This window comes from Podarcis liolepis, assembly GCF_965112155.1.
Source record: "Podarcis liolepis genome assembly, chromosome: 6".
Taxonomy (NCBI): Eukaryota; Metazoa; Chordata; class Lepidosauria; order Squamata; family Lacertidae; genus Podarcis; species Podarcis liolepis.
This window is the reverse complement of record NC_139559.1, coordinates 30,703,519-30,725,245: the sequence shown is the minus strand read 5'-3', so window position 1 is coordinate 30,725,245 and position 21,727 is coordinate 30,703,519. Positions and strand designations below refer to the sequence as shown.

Genomic DNA, 21,727 nt, shown 5'->3' with positions numbered 1-21,727 from the left:
CACTCCAAGCAAGGATTTGGATACAGTCTTTGAGCGGTGAATGAAAGAGCGCATATAGGCTCCAGAAGGTGTAGCCTCTTGGCAAAGGCAGTGTGATGCAGATACTACTCAATATGCACCTATCACTCTATCCATTAGTATATGCAGCAGTGACTGTTACTGCTACTGTTTGCCACCACATAACCAGTGCGAGGTCCTGCTGGTCAGCAGCATGTGCCCCACAGCCTGAGCATCATGCTAACACCCCCTGCCAAACGCCCTACCAACTGTGCAAGCTCTAGGGCAGCTGCCCCCGCACCAGATGGACAGTGAGTCGGATGCTGACTGACAGCATAGACATGTAACCACATTTTGCATTCTGGGCTTGCACCCTTGCCCTGGGCAGTTTTCCTGCTTACATATCATAGCACTACACTGAAAGATTTGTATTGAAACACTTGCTCAGTATTTTTTTTTTAGTAGACTTCAATACATGCTGCAGGACATACTGGTGCTGTATCAGCTTTTAATACTAACCTTTCATCACTGTTCTTCACAGGGAAGGGGATTATTCAGAAATTGCAACTCACATGTTCTTTTGTTAAAAGTGTAGGGGGAAAAGCTTAGCTATACAGGTAAGCTGCTGCTTTTTCTGAAAGGTGGCTTTATGGCTCCTTTCCAAAAATTTACCAGCTTTGGCACTGCACGTTAGGCTGTGCAAAGGGGGTGTGAGAGTCCTACAGAAATTTGCATGAGGATATCCTGTTCCTGGTAGCACAAATACTGTTACGCCTTACACAAACTTTCCACAACAGCCTTTTGACTGTGTTTCTCTTCCCCACCTCACCACCCATCAGTTCCCTAGACTGGGATTTTCAAAGATTTTTAAAAATTCAATGAAAATTGGGTACACAACACTGCATTTGTTTCATTTCAACAAGAATGCTTGTTTCACCTAATCACTCTTTAAAACTATTTTGTATTGACTTGTTTTGTTTGCTCAAGCCAACTTCAAAGTGGGGTTTGCAATATTGGCTTTGTACTAAAATCATCTTATAGTTAAGCCTGATGTAACTGGGAGAGGAGCTATGTAGCAGTTTCAGTTTACATGATACACACTCAAGAATCCAGACTCACTGTTCTATAAGCATTGCCTTTGCATTAATACCTACTAGGGTGCACTGTTGTTATGAGAGAACTGATAGTGTGCTATAGATGATATATTCATTAAAAATAAGAGACTTCTGTGAGCCCAAAGCACTCGCCCACATGGAGGCTGCCTGCCGCACCTCTACCAGCATACTGCTCCAGCCTTGTCTACTTCAATCAGCTTCTGCTGGGGACAGCTAATTCTGCTGTTTCTTCATATTGGGTGCAATCGAATGATCCAGTTGTGCCCAGTGTAGCTTAAAATGCTTAAAATGGCCCCCTTCCACTGAGAAGGGGAAATTTGCAGCAGCAACACATAAAGAAACATGGTGAGGGCTCCTCTGGAGTGGGTAATGCTTATTCTTTCAAAAATGTTCCACTTCACCTATCAGCTTAGGAAACACTAGTTTGATGTTTACGTTTTGCCCACCAATGGTTGGTTCCTGAGCTGTTCGTTGTAATGAGATTTCTGCTTAGCTCCTTGGGAGCTGTTCTCCAACCATCTTCATCTGGAACACCAAATAAAGGTTCTTTTGGAAGTTAGGTCCCATATAAATAAATGGCACTTCATCCACATTAATACTTTTAGCACCAGAATATGGATGTGTATAGTTTCTCCATAACTTAATGTTTTTTAATGTATCCATCCAGGTAGCAAAGTGTAACTAGGAAGCAGTCAGTGATGAGATTGCTGATAGACAGACACTTAGACCTGTGCTGAGAATAAATGGCTGCAGGCCATTGGGCTTCTCAAAGGCCTGAAGCCAGGGGTGGTGAATGGTGGCCCCTAGATTTTGGACTACAACCACCTTCAGTCCCAGCCAGCATGGTCATGGATAATGGGAGCTGTAGTCCAGCAGCGTCTGGAGAACTTCATGTTGCTCTCCTTAGTATGGATGTATAATAACCATGCTTCACTTACATAAAGAGAACATATAAAATGGCTCTGTGCATGTGTATTAAATGCCGGATCTTCTGGTGGATTTCCTGCATGCCACCTTAGTGTGATATTTATAATTATCCCTTTGCCATTAACTCCCTAAGTGGCTCTTCCAAATTATTGTGTCTCAGAATCATAGCCCCTCTGGGGATCATAACACCGACCTACTTTATTTGGGGATTTATTATTTATGTACGAATTTTTATTTAAAAAAACATATTTATGTTCCTCCTCTCCATCACAATTGCCTCCAAGGTGAATATAAAAATTGCAAGAATAAAATGGTTGATATCAGCTGATCTTCACTGGTGAGGGCCTTTGCTCATGAACGCACAGGAGTTAAAGTGTGTGTTGTACTTCATTTCAGAAACCTTTGTATTTCCCTTAGGCATTCTTGACTGCCATGAGGGAGTTTCCTTACCATTCCTGAATTGCTTCCTTTTATGCACCTTTTGTCCACAGCACATGCACAGAATATTCAAAATGAAGTGGTTTGGATAGCTCTGGTCTCAGCAGATGAAGTTGAACTGGCTTGCATAAATTCAAGGACTTGTCTAAAATGCAGTGAAATAATTTGTTCAAATTCATTAAGGGGCTTTCCTAATGCTACCCATTGTAAAGAACTATTTGTTCATGAAACATGAAGATGAAAATACAGTTATGCATACAGGGGAAGACAAATTATTGAAGTGGTTTATAATTATATGAAACACAGTGGGAGACACACACTGGGGAAAACTATTAATAGTTGCATATGAATATAGGATGTGCACACAACTGTTCTGATAATAGACTTACATATTCACTAAAGCCAAGCATGCAGACTTGGTGAATATTATTCCTGATCCTTAGGGCTGCTGGTTAAAAGAATTCTAATAGTTTCTCACCCACCCCCCACCAGAGACTTTGTTTGACCTCGGGCAAGCTTGTATTTCAGCCTTTCAGTAAGAGTAGCCTACCTTACTCGATTGTTGTGACGATAGATGGAAGACTATGAAGAACTTGCAGATCAAGTTTATATATATGCGATAAACAGCATTACTGGTAATAATTATATTTACTCCTGCACTACATTCCTGTAGCTATTGCTTAGGCTCTGACAGATGTTCAGTAGCCTTTGTTTGCTACTTGGAAAAATAACAGCATTTAACAATAAGATCAGTATTATTAAGGCAGAATCACTAGGATTGATGAACTAATGACACCACAGTTTTGGTCAGAACTGCTCATTTAAACAGGTATTGTGGTGTGTTAACACTGTAGTTGTACTTCTGCAGCTATTAAGAAAGGATAACGCTTTTAAAAATAGAAGAAAAGCTGAAACGGTGAAGTAGAGTTCTGCTTTAGAAGCCAAAATAATCAATTAAAGTGCAAGAGCTCCAAAGCTGGGTTTTTTCGACCATCTTGCTGTCTTTTAAGCATTATGTGTGCCTCTTACTATGTGGTTTTCTTCAGATACCTTGGAATTCAGACGTCGACCTTTGGTGGCACAACGCAATGAAGAATTCTAGCAAGGAGTGTGAGCCTGTCTGGTGTGATGCGGAAGACGAACTGTTTATTCTCTACACCAGTGGGTCAACTGGAAAACCGAAGGTATGTTCCTTTAATCTGATCCTGTGCCAAAGCATGAAGTGAAGAGTTAATATTTACTTGCCAAGTCACACTCGCTTGCTGTTCACTCTGCTGTGTGGATGCGTTGGATCCAAATGCTTACTGTTTTAATGCTTTCACAGTACTGGTCTGGAACCAGAAATGGGCCCTATCTCTACAAATACTTGTAGCATTAGTGCAACATTAATTACACATTAGTGTAATGAGACCTCTTGTATTCCAGGTGCTCTAGGTTACTTGGAAGGGGGAAAGTTCAATGGTAGAGAATGTTTTGCCTGCAGAAGGTCCCAGGTTCAGTCCCTCCCATCTCCCCATAAAAGGATCTCTGGTAGCAGGTACTGTGAAAGTTCTTTGCCCAGAAACCCCGCCTAGCTGCTGCCAATCAAAATAGATGCCATTGGAGCAGTGGTCTGACTTGTTCTGTTCATGTGGCCCACTGTGAAATTCTGGGGTGGTGGCATTGTGTGTATATAAATACATGCAGGGTGCAGGACTGGCCACATGTATTTTTTCACTGATTATTGAGCAGCAGTTGGCATAAATAATTGAAGGAGGCACAGAAAGCCTAATATTTTTTAGTCTTTGCTATACATAGTACATATACACATTACAGGCTTTCTTCATAACAACATATGCTTCCTAAGCCTTGTATACATCTGTTTAAATTCACACGAGATAAGAGTCTGCGCATAATCTCTGAAGTGTTTATTTCACTGCTTGCTGTACAGAGCACTCACTTTACTGAATTTATGTGGTCAGTGGTTTGATGACTACAAAAATATCACATGAACTAATTTGGTTACCTCTCAGGGCTGTGTTTGGGATTGGTGCCACTATTTTCACATTTAATTATGAGACTGCAAGTAAACATTGCAAAGAAAAGTACTTCATGGTGATGTTTCCCTGTAAAAGGGAGTCATACCGCTTACCCTTGTGTGTGATTGAACTAATGTTATTGTTATAATGTGGTTAATGATACAGTAAAAATATGTTTCCTTCTCTCATGCTGAAGTTTTACTGATGTATTTGTTCAATGCGGTAGTACTTGAGTAAAAAAATGGCTGGAACTAGACACATCAAAGTAGTGTTTCAGTTAAATGCATTGTAAATTTAAACAGGGAAAACAGGTAGAGAAAAACAGGACCCCACACTGCCATCTGATGGCACAATGTTATAGTGCAAATACAACACATATACCGTGGTACTCGGGTTACATACATTTCAGGTTACAGACTCTGCTAACCCAGAAATAGTACCTCGGGTTAAGAACTTTGCTTCAGGATGAGAACAGAAATCGAGCAGTGGCAGCGCGGCGGCAGCAGGAGGCCCCATTAGCTAAAGTGGTGCTTCAGGTTAAGAACAGTTTCAGGTGAAGAACGGACCTCCGGAACGAATTAAGTACGTAACCAGAGGTACCACTGTAAATTGCTTTTTCTTTACCAATCTAGCTGAGTCCAATGTTGCTGTATGCTTTCTCATATAATGGAAATCAAGCCAGTAATGTTCTGTTTAATTCCAGCTGGTTTTCTTTGTTTCAGGGTGTTGTACATACAATAGGTGGCTATATGATTTTCACTGCCACTACCTTTAAATATGTGTTTGATCACCATCCTGAGGACATCTACTGGTGCACGGCTGACATTGGATGGATAACTGGCCATTCCTACCTCACATACGGACCTTTGGCAAATGGGGCAACCAGTGTCTTAGTAAGTTCTGTGGTATGCGGGGGCTGTATGAGGGTGGGGGAGGGGGAACTAGAAGCCTTACCAGGCTTACACAAACCAAGTATTGAGTGCCTTGATCAAGGTTGAATTGTATTGGTCTTGTCATGCAACATCCTCATTGACAAGAAAGCAGCTAAACAAGTTAGGTCACTGATGATGACCATGGCTCCTCAAACCTCGTTTGCACTGAGGTTCATTGCTGGTCAAGTTCTTCTTATTGTCATTCTTCACAAGTGCCTTCTTCTGATTTGAGCCAGGCAGTCTTGCTGATTCAAATCAAGTCATGAATGGTCCCCAAAGACCTCTGTGCTCAGTAGCGTTCTTTAGGCTACAGAAGCATTATAGGGCTGCAAAGTTTTGCACCCCACTTGCTGGAAGCAGCAGGTGGGGTGGTGGGTTTCTTCTTCTCATGCTAAATGACTTGTTTTCTGCTCAGTTTGAAGGGCTTCCCATTTACCCAGACGTTGGTCGTATGTGGAGCATCATTGACAAGTACAAGGTGACCAAGTTCTACACAGCACCCACTGCCATTCGCCTTCTCATGAAGTATGGAGATGAACCTGTCCGGAAGTAAGTAGGACTTTAAGCAAGACAGAGAGTGGTTTTGCTAATAACCTTCCAGCACTGGGAATATATAATCTCAAACATGCATCACTCTAGAGAAAAGCAAACCCTAGAACAAAGCTAATTCCTCCCGCCTTTTCCTCAGGAACATCGTTCTTGTTTTACGTTTGTTCTATAAGCTATGAAGCATAGGGGCCAACTCCTAGGGGCCTAGGTCCTTTCGGGGGCCCCAATAAAATATATGAGCGGGTTGCCCTTCCCCCCAGTTGATGGACATTGCCATTTAAATGGTGTGCATATACACATCATGTGACTGATTCCATGGGGCGGGGCTTACCTCCCCCCCCCCCCATATTTTATTTAAGTTGGCACCCCTCATATAAAGACAATGTGGGGAGGACAGTGAGAAAAGAGGGAAGGGAATATACTTGACTGGATCTTGGTGCTTCGTTTAAGCCCTGATGACTGCTAGAAAAGGTCTGTCTGAATCTCACCCCAATTACTGTGCTTGCTCTTGACAGGAGGCTTTTGTCGGTTTCTGGCAATGTTCTCCTTGTGCTGCTTGGCACTCTCCTTGAAGGGCCAGCTCTGGAACTGCGAACCAATTTTTTTCTTGTGGAGTTTTCCTCCCTCTCTTTAAAAACCTATCTGCTTCTTATGGCAGGTACAGCAGGAAGTCCCTGAAGATCCTTGGGACAGTTGGGGAGCCCATAAACCCAGAAGCTTGGCTATGGTACTATAGGGTGGTTGGCGAAGAAAGATGCCCTATAGTGGATACCTTCTGGCAGACAGAGACTGTGAGTTATTTGGTTCTTGGTTCCCTTTGTGTCTTGTGAATGATCTATTTGCCTGTTAGGATTTTCCTGTGCTCTCCCAAGTACTAGGTTTTGGGCGGCATTCAGCTTGGTTTTGCTCAGAGTAGACTAATTGAAGTAAATGAATAATAATAATAATAATAATAATAATAATAATAATAATTTATTATTTATACCCCGCCTATCTGGCTGGGTTTCCCCAGCCACTCCGGGTGGCTTGCAAAAGAATATTAAAATACTGTTATACATCAAACATTAAAAGCTTCCCTAAAAAGGGCTGCCTTCAGATGTCTTCTAAAAGTCTGGTAGTTGTTGTTCTCTTTGACATCTGGTGGGAGGGCATTCCACAGGGAGGGTGCCACTACCGAGAACTTGTCTAAGTAATGCCCATTAATTTCAGTGAGTCTACTCTGCATCAAACTTAGATGAATACCACTTCTTGAGTGGAATTCAATATAGTGGTAAGAGGGGTACGTGGGGGGGGATCAGGTTTTCTCCCCACCCCACCCTGCATGCCCCCTAAACCTGTTCTGCAGGTTCCCCAATCCTCCAGAGTCAATTTAGGGGGGTGTGGGGTATGCGGAGCAAGCAGGCCCCATTCTGTATATGCAACAACTTAGTTGAATTCCACCTTTTTTGAGTTTTTGCCCACAAACTTGCTACAGTTTTTCTATAGCAAAAGTACAGTTGCTTGGAAATGCATTGCTGCTACCTGCTGTGCCTCGGAACAACTCAGCTTCTCCTCCACTGCCTGGTATTGTTGTGACTGTTTTGGGTTTCTATCCTGCAGGGTGGCCATGTGTTAACGCCTCTCCCTGCTGCCATACCAATGAAGCCAGGCTCAGCTGTAAGTATAGATCTGATTGTTCTCGTCTGTTTGTGCAGCAGTACTTTTTGTCCCCCACCCCCCTTGGGCTTTGGCACAATAGTTCCACTAATAATCCTCTCACAAGCATGCAGATAAATGCAAATTATTTTATACACACTTACATGTTTTAAAGCATTTTCTAAGGCAGAACTAAAGTGGGATGATAGGCTCTAAGTGAATAGCGGTTTTCCTTCCTGGAAATTGACTTATTTGCTGACCAGAAGCTTTGAGTGTAATCTTAAAAGTTATGGAACCTTCTGTGGTGAATTATTTGGGGATGGGAATGGAAGAACTTAGCCCAGATGTGAAAACAAGTCCAAAGTTCATTTTCTTCCTTCCACATGTCTGCTTTCTCTGGGGGTTTAAGTTTGCATTTTCCACTTCTTCCAAATCCTATTATGAATATTCCTTGGCAGACGCTTCCTTTCTTTGGGGTGGTCCCTGCGGTGCTGGATGAGTCTGGGGAGGAGCTGGAAGGAGAAGCAGAAGGTTACCTGGTAAGAAAAAGTCAAGTTTTTATTGCTGGCTAAATTCATTCTGTGTGTGGAGCTTCATGGGCTCTATATAGTCATTCCCATTTTGCATTAGTTCCATGTGTGGGATATCTGTCCCTTAACTGCTTCAGACAGTGGAGCAGAGCAGAGCAGTCATGGTTCGTTACCATTGATAGCCTTATCCTCCATACTATTAAAGCTATCTAAATTGGTGGCCATCACCACTTCCTTCAGAAGCAAGTTTAATACTTTAGGGTGTGTGTGTGTGTGTGTGTGTGTGTGTGTGTGTGTGTGTGTGAGAGAGAGAGAGAGAGAGAGAGAGAGAGAGAATGTGTGCATGCACACACACACACACACACACACACACACACACACAAATAAAACTTTCAGCTTGACCTAGTGACGTATTGGCAGCCAGTGGTATTACTTTAATAAACGTGTTGCATGTTAGATGCTGGTTTCTCTAGTATGCAACCTAGGGCAGCCCCACATAGAGATTGTTCCAGTAATCTCTCGAGGGTACCAGTGCACAGTCTGCTGTGACTGCTATCTGTATCCAGGAATTGTTGAAACTTGTGTACCAGCCTAAGCTGCAAAAAGGAACTCTCAGCCACTGGAGCTACTTGGGCCTCAGTTGACGAAGATGGGTACAGGTGTAACCCCAGACTACAGACTTGTTCCTTCAGAGGAAATGCGGCTCTGTTTGGAACTAGCAATTGACCAATTTCCTGGATCTGGGCACCACTCATCTTAGGCTCTCCACCTTGCCAGGATTCAGCTTCAGTTCACTGGCCCTCATCCAGACCACCACTGTGTCTGGACTTAGCATTGCTAGTTCCCCAAAGTTAGCCTTTTAGCGGATACATGTGTAAGATACATATTCACTAGCAGATAGGGTAACTAGAGTGGGAATAATACCTGCTTAATTCTCAGGCTGCTTTGGAATGGGATGGTATTTGGGAAAGCAGTGCAGAGGACAGGGGTTCAGCCCCTCCTTCTCAAATTGCTGCTGCTGTCTCAGTCAAAATTTGAGTCCTTGGCGGCTGCTCTTTCTAAAGGAAAAACACACACCCCAGTAAAAGTTGGAAGGGTCTACTGTTTAAGCATAGAGTGTGGCAACTCCTCAGCATTGTAATAAGTTTTGAGCTCAGCTCTGATCAGATCAAATTTCTCTCTGGGAGTGAAGAAGATTTGAACTATCAGAGTTGAACTGATTTTACACAGGAGCCTGCAAGTTCTCTTTCACCAAGAGCAAAGGATCATAAAATATATCTGCAGAATGGACCGTTGCCCAGAGCAGAGTCAAAGTGCCAAGAATGTGCATGGGTTGCTTGGGTGCTGTCCAGCTTCTATTTATGAAAGACGATACCATTCTGTATGTTCGTTTAATAATTACGTTGCAGAGGGCATCTGGAATCGCTGTAGTGATGCCATTGTGACATGAGTTTCCTGGAAAAAATTGAACACGAAATTTTCCTGCTCTCCTAAACCCACTGTGATCTGATTTAGCATGGTCTACTTGGCTAGAAGTTTTTTTTTGGGGGGGGGGGCATGGCATGGCGGGAGTATGCCATGTTTCATTTTATGTTGTGTGTAGAATTCAACAAGGTAAACACTGGCAACTTTAAAGTAAACTATGATTTGATGCACTTTAATGTTTGCTCGTCCTCTCCTGAGTGTTGCAGCAGGAGGAAACAATTCCAGAGTCTGGCATGTGGTGACATTTGAACTTAGGCTTGTAGTTTGTTTCTTGGTGAGCTAACAGACCTTAGCTTCCGGTTGCGGTTTGCTTAAGAGAGAAAAACCACGAGCTCTAGTTTACATGCATTGACAAGCCAGATTATTGTCATGTTTCTGTCTTGTTTCCAGCATGGAACAGTTGGGAGGACCACATTCCCAGGGTTATGCCATGTTATAATTGCGGTTATCAGTGGCATATCTTAAACCTAAACAATACATGTTGTATCAGACCCAAGGTATGTCTAACCCAGTTCTCACAGCAAGACGTATGTAACTCATCTTGATCCTCAGTCACTAGTATTCAGAGGCAAACTTGACTGAATGGGTATTTGAACTCTGGTCTCCCAGGACAAAGTCCATCATTTGAGCCAATGCGCCATATTGACTTAACACCCAATGCCTTGTGTGAGCATAGCATTATACCGTATTGAATCCTTTGTGGGAGGAGAGGAACAATTCTTTGGAAGTAAGCCACAGCTTCACATGGGACAAAATGCTCAATGCAATGTAAGGGCATAGTAAAGAAACCCACATTTAATATGTTCTCTTATTTGTACTCTCCTTTTAGGTTTTTAAGCAACCCTGGCCTGGAATAATGCGCACAGTGTACAAAAACCACCAGCGGTTTGAGACCACGTACTTCAAAAAGTTCCCTGGTTACTATGTGACTGGAGATGGTAAGGTTCTACACGGAATCCTGTAATATTGACAGTAAAGCATGCTTCCTGTATAATGTGGTACGGATTAAGCATGATGTATAAAAAAGAGGCTCAACATACTTCCTTTGTGCAGCTTTTTTTTATTTCCAGCCCCTCCATCTGAATTCTCTTTCTAACAGGGACTTAGAGCTATATGTATGGACTAGGTTTGATTCGTATTTGGGTTTTGTGAGCTTTTAATTTGTAGCCCTGGAATGAATGCTCAGATCTTGGCAACAAAGGCAAGAGGTCCCTTTATGAAATCCACAGTCCACCCTGCTTGACTCCCTGGAATTAGGAGCAAATTGTGGGAGAAGGCGTGTGAGTCACAAAGGATACGGGGAACAAACCCCCTTTGGCACCCTTTATTTACATCAATTTGATTTGCCTGGAATTTGATTTGGATACTGAAGTTCAGCCCTGAAATATGCAATGCATAGGGTAGGGAGGCACTTAGGAATTGGTTCATTGGGCCTTTCCTTTTCCACTCATTCATCTTTGCTGGTCCCATGTATTTGCAGTTAGGCAGCAGGGCTTCTGGGCAATGAGGTGTGACTACTGCCTTTCACATTACTCTTTTTTGCTGTCTTTTGTTTCTTAATAAATACTTAGTGTCATTTGTTCACATTGTGCTGTGTACACCCACCCCCACCCCAGTTCTCCCTAGATGCTTTTTTCCCTAGCTGGCTACTTTACATTGGTCAATTTGCTGGTTTGGTTTTTTCCCCTGCCAGGCTGCAAAAGAGATAAAGATGGTTATTATTGGATCACGGGTCGAATTGATGACATGCTGAATGTTTCTGGTAAGAACAAAATCTTTGTGGAAGGTCGAGTTTCCTGTAAAACTCTCCCAATGATATGGTAGGCCTTTTTGACATGATATGCCACCCTAGGCTCATTTGGGAGGAAGAGCAGGGTGTAAATCGAACCAATCCAAAAATTTGGGGGTGGGGTGTGTGATATGTTTCCTCCTCAGTACTGTTTAAAGCATGTGGCTGACAGAGGGTCAGCCAAGGATGAATGAGATGCTTGGGCCAAAAAAGGTTAGACCAGTGAATGCAAAAAATCAATAGTGACTGTGCTTGCATAATCAAATTCTGGCTTGATAGGCCAGGATATGTTTGAGCTTCATGCACACACATGCAGCCTCTTTACTCTCATTCTTGCTTTGTGTGAATAGGGAAGCAGAGCAGGAAGCTGCAGTTAGATGTTAGTGCCTGATTTGTGTAAACTGGGAACTATGGTCACTGTCATCAAAGCAACAAGGAATCCTGGCTTGTTTGGAAGCCATTAGCCACCCGTGTGGTTTATACATAATACAAAACTATGGTTAAAAATGGTTTGTTTTTCTCCATGTGCAAAGCATGGAGTGCAATGGAATCATAGGGATTGATGCAGGTGCATAAAGCTTACCTGAAAACAACCAATGTCTGAGCCCATCCCCTTAAGAGATTCTTTCTACTTTATAGTTTTGTCTGCTGCCCCATTTTCCATGTCATTACCGAGGAGGCAGGTTTAGTCGTTGTTTGAGGACTATCCCTGCCTCCAGGTCTGGTTCTGACCGGAAGGATACAGTAATCAGCAAGGGAAACCCACATGACCTGAAAGTGTTGCTGTGCAATGCCAGGTCAATGATGAATAAAACCACTGCCATCCACGACCTGATTGTGGATGGAGGATTTGACCTGGCATGTGTGACAGAGACCTGGTTGGATGAAGCAGATGGGCCTGTCCTTGCCGCTGCTTGCCCACCAGGTTTCTCTTACGCACAGCAACCCAGGTCATGTGGGCGGGGAGGGGGGGTTGCAGTGATTTTTAGGAAGTCATTAGTCTGCACCAGGCGTCCTATTGGGAAGACCCAGTTTTCTGAGTGCATGTTCTGGAGGTTGGGCAATAGGGGCAGTACAGGATTCCTACTGGTGTACCGACCTCCCCGCTGCACCAAGGATTCCCTGCCCGAGCTGCTTCAGGTCGTGGCGGATATGCTCCTGGAGACACCTAGCTTAGTTGTCCTGGGGGATTTTAACATCCATGCCGACACAACCTTACAAGGGGCCGCTCGGGACTTCATGGAAAGCATGGCCTCCATGGGGCTGTCCCTGAATAAGTTTGGCCCAACTCATAGCCGTGGACATGCCTTAGACTTGGTGTTCACCTCTATGGATGTTGGTGATCTGACACTAACTAAAAGCGAAACAAAAGAAGTGCCATGGTCAGATCACTTCCTGGTGCAACTGGACTTCTCCGCAACCCTTCCCCTCTGCAGGGAGGTGGGACCGATTTGGATGGTCCGCCCCCACCACTTAATGGATCCAATTGGCTTCCAGAGAGTGGTAGGGGATGCTTTATCCCAAGTTGATGGCCTTTCAGCTGATTCCCTGGTGGCACGCTGGAATGCGGAGTTAACCAGGGCTATTGACTGTCTGGCTCCGAAGCGCCCTCTCCGATTGCATGGAGCCCGGACAGCCACGTGGTTTTCTCTGGAGCTGAGGGTGATGAAAAATCGTTGAGACGCCTAGAGCGCTGGTGGTGGAAAACTCATTCTGAATCAGACCTGACACGGGCTAGAGCTCAACGTCGAGCCTACCAAGTGGCAATGGCGACGGCGAAGAGGGCCTTCTTCGCCGCCTCCATTGCATCTGCAGAAAACAGCAGCAGGAGACTTTTTCAGGTGGTTCGCAATCTATCGGAACCACCTGTACTACCGGGGCCTGGTAGGGACCCCAAGATCTCCTGCAATGCTTTTGCAAAGTTTTTTGCAGATAAAATCGCTCAGATTCAGAAGGAGGTAGACTCCACTGTGGGAGCAGGGCCAGGGCGGGAGAGTGCTAGAGTTCTGTCTGGTCCTGTTACATGGGATCAATTCCAATCTGTTACCTCCGAGGATGTGGACAGGCTGCTTGGACAAGTGAAACCGACCACCTGTCTCCTTGATCCTTGCCCATCCCGGCTGATAAAAGCGAGCCGGGAAGGGCTGGGCGATGGGCTCTGCGGAGTGGTGAATGCTTCCCTCTGTGAGGGAGCCTTCCCAGACCCGCTGAAAGAGGCGGTCATTAAACCGCTTCTTAAAAAAACATCTTTAGACCCGGCCAATTTGGCCAACTATCGCCCAGTCTCAAATCTGCCATTCTTGGGCAAGGTGATTGAGCGGGTGGTTGAGGAAACGGACCATTTCGATCCCTTCCAATCGGGATTCAGGCCTCACCATGGGACTGAAACTGCCTTGGTCGTGCTGGTTGATAATCTCCGGCGGGCTAGGGACAAAGGTGAGAGCTGTTTCCTAGTTCTGCTGGATCTCTCAGCGGCCTTTGACACCATCAACCATAACATCCTTCTGGACCGTCTAGAGGGGCTGGGAGCTGGGGGCACTGTCATACAGTGGTTCCGCTCCTTCCTCCTGGGCCGTGTCCAGAAAGTGGTGGTGGGGGATGAGTGTTCAGACCCCTGGGCTCTCACTTGTGGAGTGCCTCAGGGTTCTGTCCTCTCCTCCATGCTTTTTAATATCTATATGAAGCCGCTGGGAGAAATCATCAGGGGGTTTGGACTGGGTGTTCATCAGTATGCAGATGACACCCAGCTCTACCTCTCCTTTAAATCAGAACCAGTGAAGGCGGTGAAGGTCCTGTGTGAGTGCCTGGAGGCGGTTGGAGGATGGATGGCGGCTAACAGATTGAGGTTGAATCCTGACAAGACAGAAGTACTGTTTTTGGGGGACAGGGAGTGGGTTGGTGTGGGGGATTCCCTGGTCTTGAATGGGGTAACTGTGCCCCTGAAGGACCAGGTGCGCAGCCTGGGAGTCATTTTGGACTCACAGCTGTCCATGGAGGCCAGGTTAACTCTGTGTTCAGGGCAGCTGTCTACCAGCTCCACCTGGTACGCAGGCTAAGACCCTACCTGCCCGCGAACTGTCTCGCCAGAGTGGTGCATGCTCTGGTTATCTCACGCTTGGACTACTGCAACGCGCTCTACGTGGGGCTACCTTTGAAGGTGACCCGGAAACTGCAATTAATCCAGAATGCGGCAGCTAGACTGGTGACTGGGAGTGGCCGCCGGGACCACATAACACCGGTTCTGAGAGATCTGCATTGGCTCCCAGTACGTTTCCGAGCACGATTCAAAGTGTTGGTGCTGACCTTTAAAGCCCTAAACGGCCTCGGTCCTGTATACCTGAAGGAGCGTCTCCACCCCATCGTTCAGCCCGGACACTGAGATCCAGCGCTGAGGGCCTTCTGGCGGTTCCCTCATTGCAAGAAGTGAGGCTACAGGGAACCAGACAGAGGGCCTTCTTGGTAGTGGTGCCCACCCTGTGGAACGCCAAAAAGATAAATAATTACCTGACATTCAGAAGACATCCTAAGGCAGCCCTGTTCAGGGAAGTTTTTAATATGTAACGCTGTACTGTTTTTAACACTGATTGGGAGCCGCACAGAGTGGCTGGGGAAACTCAGCCAGATGGGCGGGGTATAAATAATAAATTATTATTATTATTATTATTATTATTATTATTATTATTATTATTATTATTAGGATTTTAATGTTTGTACTGTGGCAGTGACTCCTGCATAGTCATGGGGTTTTCAGGAAGCACATAATATTAGCTGCAATGTGACCTTTTGGTTTCCTTTCATAATGGTCCAAGGAGTCTCCATAACTATCAAATATCTGGGCACTTGAAAGCTATTACTGTATCTTTTCAGAGATTGAAATATCTAACATTTACATGTCTCTGGTTTTTGTTTTTATAATTTATCATGGTACATAGCACCATATCCGCTCAAGCAGAATCAGTGCAGGCATACTCTTTGGGGAACTTCAAGGAGTCTTCTCAGATAGACTAGAGGAAAACATGTTTTCCTCTTTTATCTTATGAAGTCCCCAAAAAATACAAAACAAACTCACCAAACTAAGAAATGGTTTGCTTTACTATTATTGGCTACTTTTATTTATTTTTTAGCTTTTACAAGTTGTACTTGGGATCAAACTGTGTTTTCTCTCATAGTACCTTTCTAGAATGCTATTTTGCAACATTTACATCTTGACCAAGATTTTAGTGTAAAGCGTTCCTTTTTTATTTAGGTGATGATATTTCTTTGGCAATATGCAATCTATGCCAATGGATAACCATGTTGGCCTCAGCCAATAGAATTACCTTAAGCTCTAGCCTTCAGCATGGGTCTTGGCTTGCTTAGTTATTTATTTTCATAAAATTTATATGATGCTTGATTGCTCAAAACAAAACTTCAGTTTACAAAAAGAATAAAACAATGAAGTTATCAGTAAAAAGAGACAGTTGAAAGCAACTATATAAAATATTCAGATTTTTTTTAAATAAAAAAACCCAATAAGCTAAAAACTAGATCAAAACCAATGTCAACATGGATAGGCTTTCCTAAATGAAGGTATTTTCAGCAGGTGCCGAAAACAGTACAGTAAAGGGGCCTGCCTGATGTCAATAGGCTTTTGTGGAAAACCTCTTGAAAAGTGAAGAGGCCTGGGTAGCAATGCCAATTTAAGAAAATGCCCCCATTTCTTTCTGTTTGCAGGGCACTTGCTGAGTACAGCAGAAGTTGAATCTGCTTTGGTGGAACACCTGGCGGTTTCGGAGGCAGCAGTAGTAAGCCACCCGCACCCAGTGAAGGGAGAGTGCCTCTACTGTTTTGTGACGCTGAAGGATGGTCACGACTTCACAAAGAACTTAGTTGATGAACTGAAGAAACAAGGTAACCTTGGTAGACCATCGCATGTCGCTTGGCAAAAGAGCCAGAAAGTCCTTTTGGATTTGTGAGGTGGGTGCGGGAGGGGCAGGGTAGCATGCTGCACATGCAACAAAGGAAGAAGCCACCTTAGGCCAGGTTAGATTTTTTGTCCAACTGGTCACATCCCAATGAAGCTGAATGTTGGAAAACAAAAGGAAGTACTTCTTCACCCCACATGTAGTTAAATTATGGAATTTGCTCCCACAAGAGGCAGTGATGGCTGCCAACTTGGATGGCTTTAATAGTGGATTAGAAAAAAAATCACGAAGGATAAGGCACCGTAGTTATTGCCACTGATGGTTGTGTTCTCCTCCTCCACCACTGTCAGAGGCAGTGTGTTTCTGAATAGCAGTTGTTGGAAATCACAAGAGGGCAGAGTGCTGTAGTGCTCAGGTCCTGCTTGGGTTCTTCCCATGGCCATCGGGTTGGCCACTGTGAGATCAGCATGCAGGGCTAGATGGGCTTTTTTTTTGTCCTTGGTATTATCTAGTCCAACTGGCAGTCTCTCTGGAATATCCAGCAAAGGACATTCCCTTCACTTCTTACCCAGTTCTTTTAAAACTGGATATACTAGGTATTGAATTTTGGAACTTAGGCATGGTAAGCATGTGCTCAGTTGCTGAGCCAGGATCAGATTGGTGGAGCAGATGTCACACCAGCCTGTTCAGCAAAAGGAAAGCTACCTGCTGGCTCAGATTTTCTCTTTTGGAGATCATTCTTCAGCCCTTCTAATCTTCCTGAGATGAAGCCCCACCCCCACAACTTGCATCATCCCACAGCCTGGCTGGCAGGACAGTTTTCAAATAAAAGGTTCATTGCTTAGTAGTCCCAGAAGCTAAATTTATCTCTGCTGGCCTTATTGCCTCCCACATGTTGCTCTCCTTGCCAGCTGGCACCTGACTTGAATACATAAGGGCAGACCGCATGGCCCGTGAACAGGGTGTGGGTTTTGCAGTGGCAAGGCATGCACAACAACCCTTCCTTTCCCTTTGACAGCAGAGTTGCTGTAGAGGAGGGTGGGTTTGCACAACAGGTTGGTTTCCAAATTGGACTCTGGGGTAGCGGTATTTATCTGACCGAGGTCTTACGGGAACAGAAATGATTTGATGTGTTTTTAATGAGCGGAGCAAGACTTCCCCAGAGTGGCTGCTTTTTAAAACAGGCCTGTTGGTGTTAGTTACTCCCGGTCAGCCCCTTTGTCATTCAAACACTTGTATTCTGCAGAATCCTTTCACGCACTCATCAAGGAGAAGAGTTTCCCTGAAAGACTATAATGAGAGACAAACTAATCCCACTTTCCACTGTGCAGCTGTGAAGGGACATCTGGGGTGTGCCAAGGATGACACCTGCAGATGGAACAGGCACATGAGGCTGAGCTAGTGCCTTCTGTGTACTGACTGTGGATCTAGACCATGCCCCATTGGAGTTCCACAACAGATGCAGAGAAGTCAGCGTGGGAGGGGTCCCTGTGGTTTGAGAAACACTGCTTCCTGTCAGAAATAAGAGCAAATAGAATAAAACTGTTGCATACCTTTTAGAAGAACGAATAAGTTCTAATTGGAAATGGGAACGATGAATGAAGAACCTCTGTTACAAAACTGAAGTGGAAACAATCAAGGAAGAATTTATATTACAATTTACAAATCTTATTCCTGAAAAGGGTTTTGTTTTCTGTCCCTACTATGTGTGTTAAAGTTGCATTGCAGTGTAACAGGGAGCAGGGGAGTGTTGTGGTCTAAACCACTGAGCCTCTTGGGCTTCTAATTGCAAAGTCTGGCAGTTCGAATCCATGCAACGGGGTGAGCTCCCGTTGCTCTGTCCCAGCTCCTGCCAACCTAGCAGTTCCAAAGCATACCAGTGCAAGTAGAAAAATAGCTACCACTGCGGTGGGAAGGTAAACGGTGTTTCCATGCGCTCTGGCCCTCATCACAGTGGCCCGTCACGCCAGAAGCTGTTTAATCATACTGGCCACACAACCCAGAAAACTGTCTGTGGACAAACGCCAGCTCCCTTGGCCTGAAGTGAGATGAGCACCACACCCCATAGTCGCTTTTGACTGGACTTAACTGTCCGGGGTCCTTTACCTTACTTATTGCAGTGTGTTCCTATTGAGAATGCCAGTCATTTCCACTTCCCCAGGATATTCAATTTCTCTCCTTTCTGGGTGGGATGTTGGTGTCTTGTTCAGCTATTCTCCCTGTTTGCATGGGTTTTATTTCCTCAAGTCAGGTGCTTCACGAACGGTCCAGAGGCTATCATAGCTAAAATCCCTAATCTTTCATTTGCAGTTAGAGAAAAGATTGGACCCATTGCAACACCAGATTATATTCAGAATGCACCTGGCCTGCCCAAAACCCGCTCAGGTAAGATATGGATTTTACTGTATATGTGCAGGAAGCACAGATCATGGTGCTGTAAATACATTACATTACAGGTTCTTGCTACTAGTTGAATTTCCATTCTCTGCTTTCTTTTTGGAAACACAGTGTGGAAACTGGGAAAACTAGTAAAGCTGTGAGGAGCCCCTGTTGTCTTGGAGCCTTGTGGAAAACATGGAAATCCTCTTGCCTCTACTGTAGGAATGGCATGACATTTGTTTTTATTGGCAGAAAGGATTTCTAGTATGTAACAAGGCAGTAGTGGCTTGTGGGGAAACCCAGCCAGGTGGGTGGGGTATTATTATTTATTATAATGCCTGTATAGGTCAGTGGGAATTGTGTGGACAGCAACTCCCAAGGCAAAGTAGAAGTTGTTTATCATCATGGGCTTAATAGACCACAAGCTTAGCGCAAGTCAAGAGTGATGCAGCAGCAAAAAAAGCTAATGCTATTCTAGGCTGTACCAACAGAAGTCTAGTGCCCTCATCAAGGGAAGTAATAGTACCACTCAGTTCTGGTTGTATGGCCATCTGTCTTGGATCCTTTAGTTGAGATTCCTGTATTGTAGGGAATTGGACTAGATGACCCTTAGGGTTCCTTCCAACTCTACAGCTCAATTACTTTATTGTCTTTGGGCAAGTTGCTTAGAATTTTACTCCCAAGTTATTAATTTTATTCAATTCATTGTATTTTATGTTTGTAGACTAATCTGGGGTCAAGAATCCTAGTGTATATCCTATTTTTAACAGCATGTCCTAAAATCCTGCGTCACTGCCTAAATACCATTCATTAATCATCTTTTTCTTGGAATGCAAGTACAGTTTGATGTTACACTGCCATTTCTTTGCAGGTAAAATTATGCGGCGGGTATTAAGAAAAATTGCCAAAAATGACCAGGAGCTGGGAGATACCTCTACTGTGGCAGATCCAGCAGTTATAAACCACCTTTTCAGCAACCGGTGTGAGACAATACTGTAGCAAGGCAATTCTAGAAGAAAACAGCAGTAGTGCAGGGATTTGGTGAGAATATGGCCCCATTGAGACAATGACAGTGTTTCTCTTGAGATGAAGCTGCCCAACGCTGAGCTGAATGTAAAATGTTGTAAATGAAGAGAAGAAACTGGTGCTCCAAGATCCAGTCCTTTTGTGTTGTAGATCTAGTTGTCTGTGCTTCTGGAGAACTGTGTGCATTATGTTGTAGACCGGTAACTACATATCTGAAATTCCAGCCTCATTCACGTCGTACAGAATGACTTAACATTTTAATTTTCATGGATTAATTTCATGAATTGTTTATTTTATTTTTTTACCTCTTAACGTGCTGCAAATGGGCAGAACTTAGAATGTGTAGGCATTGGTGTGAAAAGATGGCTTTGCTCCCGAGTGGTAGTTAAAGGCTTTGAGAACCGACAAACTGAACAGTAATCCTCATGTTGAGGAAGAATTATTGGAACAATTTTTTTTTTAGAAATCAAGCATTCATTAGGTTTCTTTCTTTCTTTATAAAATCCTGGATCCTCTGGCTGCATGCCATGGGAAAATCAAAGTTTATAGAAAAACTGCAACTCTGAAACTGTATAAAACTACTTTCCATGCTATTAATGACAATGACTTTCCCCCTCAAAAGGGAATAAGGCTATCTATTTGTTTTGGATTTTAATAGTACATTTGTGTATGTGTGTGTGCAGAGCTGAATTTTCCCAGTGCATCAAATTTTTTTGCAGGTGGAAGCAAATTCAGGGAATTGTAGTCATGAAAAGTTGCGTTCAGTGCCTAGATGTATCCTAGAGGGAGGTTCATAAATTTTCCGTGGCTGTTGGTTGGTACAATTCCTGTACCAATTGAATATGGGTAGGGATTCACTTGGATGGATGAGAAGCAGTAGTGATACCCAAAATTTCAGTGACATGGGGCAGTTCAGTTACTTGGTTTTCCATGTGACCAGCTATGACACACAATCACATGAAGAAAATGGATATAGCCAGTGATTCTCACCTATGTTTCCTATGGCTGGGGAAAGCGTAGCTGCATTTGTGGAAAGTGTTTCCAGGTAAATTTTTATTTAGTCCAGTTTATGCTTCCATTTCTTGATATAATAATGGGCATATGTGTGACCAAATACGAGTTGCTGCTTTTGTGGAGGGACAAATAATCATAACAACACTGTGACCATTCTGCAGACAACTATGCAGAGGTGTCTTTTCTCATGGTTGGGTGACTATATCCATCGTTCACAATACAGCAAAATCACAGTTAAGGATTTGCTTATTCTAGGTTTTTCACCATTCAGGTAGCAAAGAAAAAAAAAATCAAATCAAGTTTAGGTAGAGATCAGATGTGGACACATAACTGGGATCCCCCCCCCAATAATTTGATCCCACAACTCAGACAAACTCCCTAATAAATGTAGATGAAAAGAAAGGCTTCTTGTCTCAATAAATTTTGTCAGGGTATGTAATTCTAGCACATCCTTCAGTGCTGCTGAACTGGAAAATGCCATCCTCCAATTTTTTAAATTGAAATCAAAGCTTTAACTGTGATAGCCACAATGGTGTATCCCAAGATGTCTTCTTTGCCCATGTAATTAAAGCATGTCCCGAAAACCATGTCCTTGATGAATAATTTAACATTTTTCTGACCTTGACTCATGGTTATACCTTTCTCATTTCTTACCTGCTGTTAGTATTCTAAATGCACTTGTCTGTGGTCTGCAACATTGGTGTATATTTAATCTAATGTCCTGCAGCATTAAAGGTAAGCCAGTGGCTTGCTATGTGCTGGTAACATGAAATAAGTCCTTTTAATCTTGGTCTGACATAATTTTGGTTGGGAAATGGCTAGAATTGTTTTTAACTGAAATAAATCAAAGAAATAAAATCTATAAAGCCGTCACAGTTGGTTGTGGATTTTTTTGTTTATATACAGTGCCTGGTTTTCATTTTGAAACCTAGACCAGACTTTGGCTTCATTTTGATATAACCCTAAAGCCGTGGTTCAGCACAAGTTGA

General features: G+C 43.7%; 1 protein-coding gene across 3 annotated transcripts in view; it reads left to right on the top strand.

Moving 5' to 3' along the window:
• Positions 1-21,611, top strand: part of ACSS2 (acyl-CoA synthetase short chain family member 2) — a 54,693-nt gene extending 33,082 nt beyond the window's left edge. For 2 of the 3 annotated variants that reach the window (XM_083508065.1, XM_083508064.1), the window contains 11 exons: positions 3,524-3,661; positions 5,218-5,388; positions 5,843-5,976; positions 6,635-6,767; positions 7,576-7,632; positions 8,070-8,150; positions 10,456-10,564; positions 11,320-11,388; positions 16,129-16,305; positions 18,630-18,704; positions 19,570-21,611. In XM_083508065.1, coding sequence (XP_083364191.1) covers positions 3,524-3,661; positions 5,218-5,388; positions 5,843-5,976; positions 6,635-6,767; positions 7,576-7,632; positions 8,070-8,150; positions 10,456-10,564; positions 11,320-11,388; positions 16,129-16,305; positions 18,630-18,704; positions 19,570-19,697 — 1,272 coding nt within the window. In that variant the 3' untranslated portion in view covers positions 19,698-21,611. Of the gene's footprint in view, positions 1-3,523; positions 3,662-5,217; positions 5,389-5,842; positions 5,977-6,634; positions 6,768-7,575; positions 7,633-8,069; positions 8,151-10,455; positions 10,565-11,319; positions 12,080-15,112; positions 16,306-18,629; positions 18,705-19,569 lie in introns of all 3 variants that reach the window. The other variant, XR_014527290.1, reaches the window with a different exon arrangement.
• Positions 21,612-21,727: the final 116 nt, after the last annotated feature.